Source organism: Lipotes vexillifer, unplaced genomic scaffold (genome assembly GCF_000442215.2).
Source record: "Lipotes vexillifer unplaced genomic scaffold, Lipotes_vexillifer_v1.1 scaffold59, whole genome shotgun sequence".
NCBI lineage: Eukaryota > Metazoa > Chordata > Mammalia > Artiodactyla > Lipotidae > Lipotes > Lipotes vexillifer.
The window spans coordinates 2873307-2885027 of record NW_006791208.1 but is presented as its reverse complement, the minus strand read 5'-3'; the positions used below and the strand labels follow the sequence as shown (position 1 = coordinate 2885027).

At 49.5% G+C, this 11721-nt stretch overlaps 1 protein-coding gene across 1 annotated transcript in view; it reads left to right on the top strand.

The window, feature by feature from the left end:
• The first annotated feature begins 2268 nt into the window (after positions 1–2268).
• The window catches only part of MAT1A (methionine adenosyltransferase 1A), a 16028-nt gene continuing 6575 nt past the window's right edge, over positions 2269–11721 (top strand). The window contains exons 1-5 of the mRNA XM_007464219.1: positions 2269–2373; positions 6641–6718; positions 7558–7680; positions 10439–10551; positions 10909–11052. Of these exons, the coding sequence (XP_007464281.1) occupies positions 2280–2373; positions 6641–6718; positions 7558–7680; positions 10439–10551; positions 10909–11052 (552 nt within the window). The 5' untranslated portion in view covers positions 2269–2279. The remainder of the gene's footprint in view (positions 2374–6640; positions 6719–7557; positions 7681–10438; positions 10552–10908; positions 11053–11721) is intronic.

Below are 11721 nucleotides of genomic sequence, written 5' to 3'. Positions count from 1 at the left end.
AGCCTAGAGAGTGTAGGAAGCCTACCCCAGGGTGCATAGTGGGTTAGAGGCAAAACAGGACTTCAGCCCTGAAGCCTGCACTCCCAACCACCGTGTTTTGTGCATTTCTTGTTAACATTTATCTGCTGAAAGAGCGTACGGTGGCCTAGTAGTTAGTAGGGATGTCATATGAGACTCATATAAGATGGATACTCAACTAAGTGCCTTCCAGATCCTTCCCTCACTCTGCATTTATGTCCAGGCTGCAGAAGCCTCCTGCATACATTTCTGAAAGTGCCGCTTCTCCGGACAGGGCATTGTCCCCTCCATCCCACCCACTCCCCCACCCCCTGCCCCATGCCTCTTCGCCCCATGATGCTCTCTTATTCATTTTGGAATTCAGAGGGCAGTTAGGCTGCTTTGTTTTCTGGCTTCTTGCAAGCTCTAGGAATCTGCATGAGTACTTGAAACTTCATCTTGCTCTTAAAGCACATTTAGAACATAATGGCTGTCGTTGTAAATGCTACGGTAACCTAGGTCTACAGTTCACATTAAACATTAGCTCACATTGCCTCCAGGTTTGAAACCAGTGTACCCAGAAGAAATTTACAAAAGGGCAGTGATGTTGAAATATTTTAAGTGCAAACAGCAGGATTCCTGTGTGTTGACAGGGACAAGGCTATGTTGTCTAAAGTCCCTGTTTGATTCCTCATTTTCCATCCCTTCCCAGTGGCCTTTTCCTCTTTGGACCTCCTGCAGTCTTGTCACTGAGCATTCTAGCTCCCTCTTTGTAAAATGCCTCTGATTAAATGTGTATATGTAAAATCTCTTACTTTATCCCAGAAGACGTCGCTTTAATATGGTTTTAATTCCCTGGAGGGATAGTACTGCCCACTGTTGACCAGTTGGAAAACTCAAGATTTGGAAAAAAAAAAAATTTTAAATGCTCATAAGTACAGAGGGGATTTGGTTGCCAGAACTGTTCGTTGGGGCAATTGTGTCCTCCCTTTTGCTTCCCACAGTCCAGTGCTTGATGCACAAGGTTTTGGTTGATTACTTTGTATTGCGTTCTAGTGGGAACCAGTTTCTCCACCCATTCTCACTCTCCGTGATCTCAATTCCCTATTGTTCCTTGGGCCTGAGGATGCAGCCAGATCTGAGAATGGGAGGGAGTGAAGTGAAAGATGCTGTCATTTAGTGTAGGAATTGGTTCAGGATATAATCCTGTCCACTTCTTTTCTTGGTCAAAGCAAAAATAATGCAGGAGTCACGTGAGCAGGATGTTTCTCAAGTGTACAGGACCAATTTATCATAAGAAGCTTTGGGAAACTGGACTCTAATGATTTGCCCATAATGAATCTGCCTCTCAGGAATCCTTTTCCAAAAATCATTGTTCTCTGTAGCCCGTGTGGATACTTTTTTAACATCTTGCTTGTTAATGTGATTGCCAGCGTCTTAGAGAAGTTGACAGTTTCTGTGATTTCTATTAGCAGAAAAATGTGGGCTCAAAAGCTTTTCCTCTAAATGAATCTGTTGTGTAACATCCAAGCTGACTCAGAATATAGGTGCATACTCTTGCTCTGAGAAGGTAGGAGAAGGGGAAGAGCCCAATTCTGACAAGGTGTGGGCGAGGAGGCAGGGCACCCAAGAGCAAAGGCGTCCTGTGCTGTAATCTCAGCCTAAACCATATCTCTGGGCAGGAGTTTTTTGCTTCCTGTTTATTTGTATCCCTGAGTAACCACAGACCCCCGCCTCCAACGTGGGATGTTAACCTTGGTGCACTGAGGAGATGAGCTGCAGAGCTAAAGGAGAGTCCCAGAGGATCTTCAGTTATGCAGACTCTATACAGCCTTCTTTGCCGTACATTGGCCACACACTTAGGGCTTGGGAGATGAGAGCTAAGGGCTGAAATTCCTCAAGGTGAGAAGACACACACACACGCACGCACGCACGCACGCACGCACACGCACACACACACACACACACACACACCAGAAGTGAACTCCTCCAATTTTCTCACATGATTATTCAGGCGCTTTCACTTTTCCATATATAGGAGTCACTCAGGAGCAAGCTCTGGCCAGTTGGAGGGAGTGACACATCCTTCCCCAGACCCTCCCTTCTCATCCCTCCGCACCTTTACTCTCACGTGCGCTTGCAGGCACTTAGGCAGAAGTGAGCCCTGTGGCTCTGCGGAGACGAGCCCGTTGGGTTTAAAGAAGGAAACAAACAGAACCCTCAGGCCAAGTCCCAGCATTAAAATTGTTACCTTGAAGAAGCGGAGTGGACAGTGTGAAGAGATGAATGGACCGGTGGATGGCTTGTGTGACCATTCTCTGAGCGAGGAAGGGGCCTTCATGTTCACCTCGGAATCCGTAGGAGAGGGGCACCCGGGTAAGTAGGTGGTCCTGGTTGGATGGTGACCTGTACCGGGGGGGTCGCTGTTACTGAAGGCCTGGAAAATGGTGTGTGTCAGTAACTGTAAGGGACCTTGGCAAGAACAATATGCAGTATTTTTTTATTCTGTTAATTTGCAGTTTTGTGAAACAGTCACTTGTTATGCAAAATAATAGACTGTAAGTTAACGAAGCCGAGGATCTGTGCCGCAGCCCACCACCAGCATCTCCTCACAGTGGGACTGCGACAGAGAACACATGGTTGGTTGGATAAACATATGTGTAAAATGTATCATCAGGTATTAACTCTATATAGAGAGATTTTTTTTTTTTTTGAGTAAAGCTTTATTATCAATGAGCAGCTTAAGTCAACAGAGAATGTTCCCGCAAGCAGGACCACGGGTCACTAAGTTTTGCATGTAAAGCATGTGCAGTTTAGAAATGAACGGCAGTGCGTTCTAAACAGGGGCTGAGACAGATCTCTGGAAGAAAATTCCAGCATTTTATTGGGTCTCTGAAAGGTAGGAGGACTGTGATGTGGGGAAACGAGAGAGGCTTCCGTGAAGACCACAGTGGGAGCCTCAACTTTCTGGGACAGTGGTTCCCAGGCTTCAGGGTGCATCAGCGTCACCCCACGGGCTTGTTAGAACACAACGTGCTGAGCTCCACCCCCAGAGTTTGTGATTTAGTAGATCTTGGGTGAGGCTCAAGAATTTGCATTCTTTACCATATGACCCAGCAACCCACTACTGTAGTGCTGGACATGTTTTTACTCCAAAAAAAAAAAAAAAAAAAATCAGAAGGGACCATTTTGCTCCATGTTAACAATTAAATTAAGACCAAAGGGATTTTTTTTTCAGATCTTTCTTTGTTAATTCTAAATTAATATGCACATACTGTTTACTGGCATTTTAGTAAATGAACAGCATTAATGACAGAACACTTATGAAAATCCCGCAGAACGTTAAAAAATGTGATAAGAAGTGGACAGGAGTCTTGGAGGTAAAATAGCAGAGCCAAATACCAGACCATAAGATCGAAATTACATTACAGATTTTTGATATTACGATGATTGATAGACCCAGCTTTGGCAGACTGTCTACTTGATTGTGGAAAATCCTCTTATACCAAACCCCCATGAAGTGACCTCTCCAAAGGAGAAACCACATGTTTAGGGAATGAGGAAGGCACATGAGTCACTACACTTATACAAAGAATCCTTAAAGCCACTGCACAGTGTTTACCACTATAAAAATTAAAAAAAAAAAAAAAAAGAATTTGCATTCTTAAGAAGTTCCCAGGCAATGATGATGCTGCTGATGAGGGAGCCACACTTTCAGAACCACTGGTCTAGGAGAACCTTGGGGGCCAGACACACTGATTCATGTATTTAAGCACCTCTTCAAAATTCCCTGGAGTATTTGAAGTTCTTGGAAACTAATCATCACCAAGTCTAACTTTTTTTCATCTTCCTCATCCTTGTTCTCTCTCAAAGAGCTTTAACTTTCATACCTCGTAACCCAGCTTTAGGTATCTCAGTGCACTGCTCCTTCCATATGCTTCAGCCACTGGTTCTCAGCTGGGGAGGGTGTGCCCTTTTCCCGCAAGGGCATTTTGTAGTGTCTGGAACATTTTGGCTGTCACAGCTGTCGGGGGGCGGGGCGGGCGTGGGGTGAAACTGGCATTTAGTGGATAGAGGCGGGCGTGGGGTGAAACTGGCATTTAGTGGATAGAGGCCAGGTGTGCTTCTAAACACCCTGAATGCACAAGACCATCCCCCACAAAGAAGAAATTCTCCAGCCCCAAAGGTCAGTATTGCCATTGAGAAATCTTGGCTTAAACTGAGTTTTGTATGTAACTTAGCTCAATTCAATGTAAATAGCATCTTTAATTCTGCACGACTTTATGAAGTTTCTAGGTTTACTGTACTCATAATCTCAGACCCATTGCTATGTCTAACATATTCTGGACAGCTCCATGACGTATGAAAGCCATATACAGGTTAGGAGATGGCCATAGATAGGATTTGCTCCATGTGGAGGAAGTGGGTGCTTTGTCACGCGGTGGCCAGTGGTCCCATTGTACACACAACAATGTGCTCAATGGACAGAGAATGAAAATTCCAGCCAATCAGTTGGCTGTTCTGTCTACTCAATGGCAGCCCTTCAATTTGTCTGATTCTCCTTGCGCTTGCCACTATAAATTAGCCATTCATGTTAAGACAGTTTCCTTGGTGGCTTTCTGCTTGTCATTCCAGTGCTGAATTCCTCTCCATCAGAAAGATAAAATTAATGCTTCTTTTTCAACTTCCAAGGAAACCAACTATTGGCTATCTTAAGACTACTAAGTGATATTGATAGAAATTTCGAAAGCCTCAAGAAACAGTTCAGAAAGGACCTCCTAAGGCATTATCTTAGTCTGTGAAGCTGTCTTAATACCCTTGCTCAACTCCAGCTTTATCCCTAATATCCCTTATCCTATTTCCCTGTGTGCATTGGAAACATGTGACCTGTGTCGTCTAAACGAGCAGAGTCATCCATGGTCATTGTGTGAGTGGCTCCTAGGAGGCCTGATGGCTGGCTCTAAAGTGGATATTTGGGCAGCAGGAGGCCATGATTGGTAGGGGGTTGCAGAGGCATGGACTCAGGCAAACCTAGATTTATAACCAGGATCTGCAGGAAGATAGAAAAACTCAAATATATGTTTAGTAGCAGTTTCTGAAGGAAAGATTAGAGAATTCACCTTCAGATTAACTAACATTTTAACTACAGAACTTAATAGGCACTTTCAAAAGCAGAAATGCTTGATTCTGGACTTGCATTCTTAATTTAAAAACTTAAAAAACGACAGGAGGGACACAAGGAAATTTTGGAGGTGATGGATGTTTATTAAACCTTGATGGTGGTGATGGTAATACAAGTATGTACATATGACCAAACTTACCAAATTACATACATTAATTATATGCAGATTTTTATGTACCAATTATACCCAAATAAAGCTGGGAAAAAACTTATTAATTTACTGAGAGCAGACTCTATGGATATTTTTGAACACTAAATGAGATGTAATATGTGTAAATAGATGTCACTTTTTTTTTCTGAATTTGTGAACATAACGCCAAAGCAAGAGTGGATTTTTCCACAGTGTCTACATGCTCGACCATGGGGAGTCTTTTTTTAAAAATTTATTGATTTTTTGTTTTTATTTTTGGCTGCGTTGGGTGTTTATTGCTATGTGCGGGCCTTCTCTAGTTGCGGCGAGCGGGGGCTACTCTTGGTTGCGTTGCGCGGGCTTCTCATTGTTGTGGCTTCTCTTGTTGCAGAGCACGGGCTCTATGCACGTGGTCTATCAGTAGTTGTGGCTCGCAGGCTCTAGAGCGCAGGATCAGTAGTTGTGACGCGTGGGCTTAGTTGCTCCGCGGCGTGTGGGATCTTCCCGGGCCAGGGCTCGAACCCGTGTCCCCTGCATTGGCAGGTGGATTCTTAACCACTGCGCCACCAGGGAAGCCCTAGACCATAGGGAGTCTTTAAGGCAAATCGTAGAATAAGATGAAATGCCAGCTCATGTTGAACTCTTTGTCAGTCCCACCTTGATTGAGGAGGTCAAACCCAGCTGTTAGGATATCTGGCTTTCAGGAGGCTGAGTGACAGTGGGAAGGATCTGAGAGCTGCTTGTGGAAGTATTCTGCAAAACAGCAGTGGCAGTAATGTGCAGAGGTTCTCTTACGGGATTCTTACAGGTGTAGTCCCAGAACCAGGCGTGGTATTTTCTACACAGTGCACTGCATCTTGTGGGACCAGCGGTACCATGTGTCTGTCCCATCCTAGTCCACCTCTTGGCGCCTAATCTTACTGATGTCATCAGTTAGTGTTTTAACTTCTGTTTCTAGGACTTTTCTAGATGTTAGAATTAAAGGGAATATGCTGAGGGATGAGATACTTTTTAGTTAGAAGAATATGCGTGTGTGTGTGTGTGTGTGTGTGTGTGTGTGTGTGTGTGTGAATTGCTTTAGGCTCTTGTAACTGGTTTTGGAATATATTTTTTTAGGGAATTTTATGACTTTATATAATATACATCATCCAATATTAAGGCAGAAGTGGGAAGAAATTAAAATTCCAAAAAATTTATAATTTCTTATATTTAAAAAGTGCCCTCTTAGGTAGATTTGATATGTAAACTGACGAAATATCTAATTATTTTAATATTTCAGTTTTCTAGGCTTAATATTCCTGTGATTCTTACACATGTTCATTCTTTTCCAGATAAGATCTGTGACCAGATCAGCGATGCAGTGCTGGATGCGCATCTCAAGCAGGACCCCAGTGCCAAGGTGGCCTGCGGTAAGAAACGCCTAATTCCTCCTGCTGGAGACCCGAGTGGGCTGAGCTTGAAACCTTTGCCTGTGTTGAAGTCTTCAGCACAGCAGAGAGCCGGGGACTTCAGAGCCTGGAGGGCTCCAGAGGTGATAGGTCTAGCCCCCTCACTTTACTGAGGAGATCTTGGGTGCAGCTTAATCAGGGCCTTGGCCAAGGTCATGGGGTAGGCGTCCCGGCGTGGAGATCAGAGCCCCGATCTCCTCACGGTCAGCACCCTGTCCTTTTTGCTGTACAGACCCACCCTTCCCTCTCCAGGGCCACCCTAGCCCCCAGAATGAGCACTGTAGGGACCCGTGCCCCTCTGAGGGTGGACTTCACCGTGACATCTTTACAAATAACCTGCCTTGATTCTCTGCTCAGGACCCCATGCCTAAAGCCTGCAGTGGAGTTTTAGCAATAAGGGGGCAGGAGAGGCCTCACGTATGTTGGCTGCATTCTGCATTCTTTATGACCGCATACAGCCAGTGTCTCATTCTAATTCACAAAGCAGTCTTATGATTATCTTCATCCAACATCTGAGGCTGAATAAATAGTTCAGGGTCAGGCAAGTATGCAGTAGTAAGCGTGAGGTATGAAAACTCAGGTGTGACCAATTCTTTCCGAGCCGCAGTTTCCCGGGTGGCCTGTGAAGATGGTCAGCACTTGTGCCGGGATTTACTCTCCTTATCAGCTTCATGGTTTTTCCTCCTGGAGTCCATTCCTTGTGTGGCTCCTTGCGTGTCTCTGTCTCAGCACTGTGAGAGGTCCAGGTGTGGAGCCCCCTTTGCCAGCACGTGGCCACTAACGTGTCTCCTTCCCTTCAGAGACGGTGTGTAAGACAGGCATGGTGCTGCTGTGCGGGGAGATCACCTCCATGGCCATGGTGGACTACCAGCGGGTGGTGCGGGACACCATCAAGCACATCGGCTACGACGACTCGGCCAAGGGTGAGGCCAGGGCCCCAGGGCTGAGTCCCACCTGAGGCTCTCCGTCTCCTGGAAGAGCAGATACCTCCCAGGGCAAGAACGCTCCTAGGCCCGCCCGCCAGGGTCCAGGGCTCACAGCCTCTGGCACACAGTGCGGCAGCCCAGGTGGATCAGCCGCTATCCAGCCATGGCTGACTCTGGTCTTGTTTATGGTCCTGCCATCTTGGAAGAGAAAGAAGCTCCCTCGTACTGGGGACGTGCTCTCTGCCGGGCTCTGGGGCTGGTCTCTGTGTGCATCTTCCTACCCTAACTGTTCGAGGGACTCTGCTCCGCTCCTTATGCAGATGAGGGAGTCGAAGCTTCCGTATGTCGGTGGCCTGTGTAGGGTGACACGGTCAGTAAGCGGCTGCCCCCGGTTGGGACTCCTGCACTTTCTACGAACTTACGCTGCTTCCCCACACAGACAAAGAAGCAGGTGACTCAGTCCAGAACGGGGGCCAAAGGCAGGCAGAGGAGACAGGCTGGCCCAGGGTAGCTCCAGTGCCAGGCAGTGCGGGAGCCTACAACCCAGCGAAAGGGCCCAGGCCCTGGCGGGAGCTGAGGAGCAGCCCTGTGATGGGGTGGGGGCGAGAGCTGGAGAGAACTGAGGGCCCTGAAGCAGACTCCCACACCTGGGACTGGGCAGGCTGGGAAGGGGCCCAGCCTGGAGGGCGTGAAAGGACAGGGTGCTAGGGCCAGTGTACACTACGTTGTACTCATGGGTTGTTTGGGCTGACGTGCGGCATCTTTGTGGGTCAGGGCAGGCTGGGGTGACGTGCACGCATCTCCATAAGTGAGAGAGGCTCTCTCTGCGTGAGGGCGCGGACACACACAAGCTCAGTGCAGCCACCTTCTGGCTCGCCCAAAGGACTCGCTTGAGCACACGAAAGTTTTGGGGGTATATCAAGAATCGCTGGGAGGAAACCAGTGAGTACAGGTCGGTTCTCCCAGCCAGCATGCGGGGTGTCCGCGGAGGAGGCGCGGCGTCCCAGAGCAGCAGCCTCCTGACACGTTACCACGCAGAGCCTTCACCCTGTTCTACCAGGAAGAGCCGACTTGTTTATGTACACTTAGACCTTGTTCAAGAGCGAACCTTGCTCTGCGTTAGGCAGCAGGAACGTTTCCAGGAGGTACAACGTCCCCCGGAAAGGGAGGAGTGGGAGCGCGCCCACCTGTGCCTGTCAGTGCGCCTGCACCAAGCGGCCAGCAGGCTGCGGGCTGGCCCGCAGCCACAAGGCCCTAGGCTAGTGGCTCCCCCTGCCCCTTCCAAGCCCTCCTCCTCTCCCCTTAGTCCCCTGAACTCTGAGTCACTTGGAGCCTTTAATTTCCAGCACTAAAAAGATTTATTATTTAGACCCGGAGTGAGGAGGTGAGTCCTTGGCAGCTAAAGATTGTTCCCTAAAGGTTGTTCCTTGGTTTGTGCATTCAGAAACCTGCACTGCGAACAGGGGCTGCAGAGGACAGAGGTGGCCTGATGGCTTCTGAGTGGGGGCACTGCCTGGCATTAGTGATACAGTACAAGGTGCCTGGCGGCCCGTCGGAGGCAGAGTGTGCAGTGAAGAGCTGCGGGGGGGACCGTCCAAGGACGTTTTCAGAGAGCTAGATGGACTTGTGGAGGGGGATGGGAGGCAGAGGAGGAGCATTCTAGGCAGAGAGCCCTAGTGGAGGTGGCAAAGGAGGTCGTGTTTAAGGCTAAGCCCGAGTTCCCGTTGGCTGAGAGTTCTCAGCCGGGAAGGCCCGGCTGGAGCTGAGCGGTTTCCGGTTAACTTCCTTTGGCGGCAGGTCCCCACTTGAAGCATGAGCATAAACGATAGATCGAACCTAGGCTTTTTTGTGGTTTTGTTTGTTTTAATAAGCCCATTCTGGCCACACGGGTAGGAGGACAGACTGGAAAGAGGGTGACAGTCATCTTGTCACTGATACATGTCCTTGTGGTGCGGCCTCTGTGCATTTTAGCTCCTCATTTGTGTCCGTCCTGTAGCTGAGCCCAGTGAGGACCAGTGTCGGGGAGATTGTGCTGTCTGCCCGGAGGCTCCCTCTCAGGGCTCCTTGGCCTGGGCTGCTGCTACCCAAGACTCCATGTCCCAGGCCCCAGCCCGCTGTCCTCACCTGGAGGGTGGGGGGGGCTCGCCTCCATCTCTGTGCTTGAGCTTTGGGGATGGCCTGAAGGGGCCTCGGCCTCCAGAGGTGTGGTTTTTCCATTTTGCTCCAGGCCTCGGGCACGTCTCGGGCTCAGGGGACTCTGGCTCTGGGAGTGTCTCTGGATGGTTCACATGCACCGTATTGTTCAGTATATTTGATGCTTGGGTTTGGCGTATGCCTGGGCTTCTGAACGGCAGTGTTGAAAGGGCCCTTGATGTTCATTCAGTGCAGTGATTTTCCACCTGGGTCCTGGGAGGTGCCTCTGGGAGAGGCAAAGGGGGCAGGGCCGTGAGTCACCCACCTGCCCTTCAGCCAGGGCAACTGTAGCTGTTATTGGGTCTTCATACGGCCGCTCTGTGTAGGATATACGTTTTTAATCAAGGTGTAATTTAATACACTGTGGAGGATTTTTTTTTGACTAAAGAGTTGCACGTGATAGGATGGGAAGGATACTGATGTTCCCCACGCTGGGCCTCAGCTCTGGGCCCAGACGGATGGTAGAGAGACCACCCACGCCGCTAAATGCCCTGTCGTGTGCCGAGCAGTCCCCCAGGAGCTCCAGCCTCCCTCTGCTCAGGCCTGGTCTCCTTGTGCCTAGGCTTTGACTTCAAGACCTGCAACGTGCTGGTGGCTTTGGAGCAGCAGTCCCCGGATATTGCCCAGTGTGTCCATCTGGACAGAAATGAAGAGGATGTCGGTGCCGGAGATCAGGTCACTAAATGCTGAGCGTTGGCCCTGCGTCAGGACGGCAGTGCAGTGTGCTCTGTGTGAGGGGCTAGCCGGGGAAGTTCATGCGTAATGGACTGAGTGCACTGTGGGGTAGACCCCCCCGCCCCCATGCCTGGAGTGAGTCACCCCTTCTTCAGGGTAGCGACTTGAGGGCAGGGAGGGTTGGGGACACCTGGTGTGGGCTTGTCTCCCCTTCTAGAGTGTTGAGTTCGGGGACCACGTCTTCCCCTCCACAGGTGCCCAGTGCAAAAGTTACGTACCCGCGAGGATGGAGGGCCAGTGGGGCTTTAGATTTGAGGAGGGTTGTTGCCTGTGGTCTGAAGCAGGTGTCTGCTGCAGGGCCTGATGTTCGGCTACGCCACAGACGAGACGGAGGAGTGCATGCCCCTCACCATCATCCTGGCGCACAGACTCAACGCCCGCATGGCGGAACTGCGGCGCTCGGGGCAGCTCCCCTGGCTGCGGCCCGACTCCAAGACGCAGGTGAGCCCCTGCCCTCTGCCCCCCGTGGGGCTCCAGACACGTGCCTCAAACACCACCCCCCTTCCTCTTGATTCTGATCGTTGTTAAGATCCAAATGTTCCGTCTGGGCATTCAAAGAAGTGTTGATTCTGAAAAGAACTGTTTGTTTCAAAAATCTTCAGCTCCAGATCTTTTCTCCCCTGCCCCCAACACTTTATTATGAAAAATTTCAGAAGACACAGAAAAATGAAAAGAGCACTTCTAGGTTTTTAGTGCGGGGGCTTTCTTAGCATAAGTTGACTCTAGTAATATGATTCCCCAATTCCTGCCACAAACCTCCTCTGTAACAGGTTTCAGACTTTCGGTCGCCGCCTGTCAGGTCTCCACATCTTGAGCAAACCTTGAACACACCGTGAACAAGTACTGTCTGCAGCTCGCTGTGGCCCTTTCGCGTTGTTTCTCATAAAAAGGCTCTGCCGATTCTGACTCTCTGTGGCAAGCCGCCCTGACCCCTGTGCTCCCTGCGGTGATGAAATCCGCACCGAAGTCTGTACTATTTGAAGGCCGGTGGTGATGCTGCAAGTGTCGGCACACGCAGAGGCCTCCTGTCCGCCTTCTCTCCCCGCATCCTGACGGCCCTGATGGCCCCTTTCCTCAAGGCTTCCTTCCCCAGCTCCTCTTCCACACTCC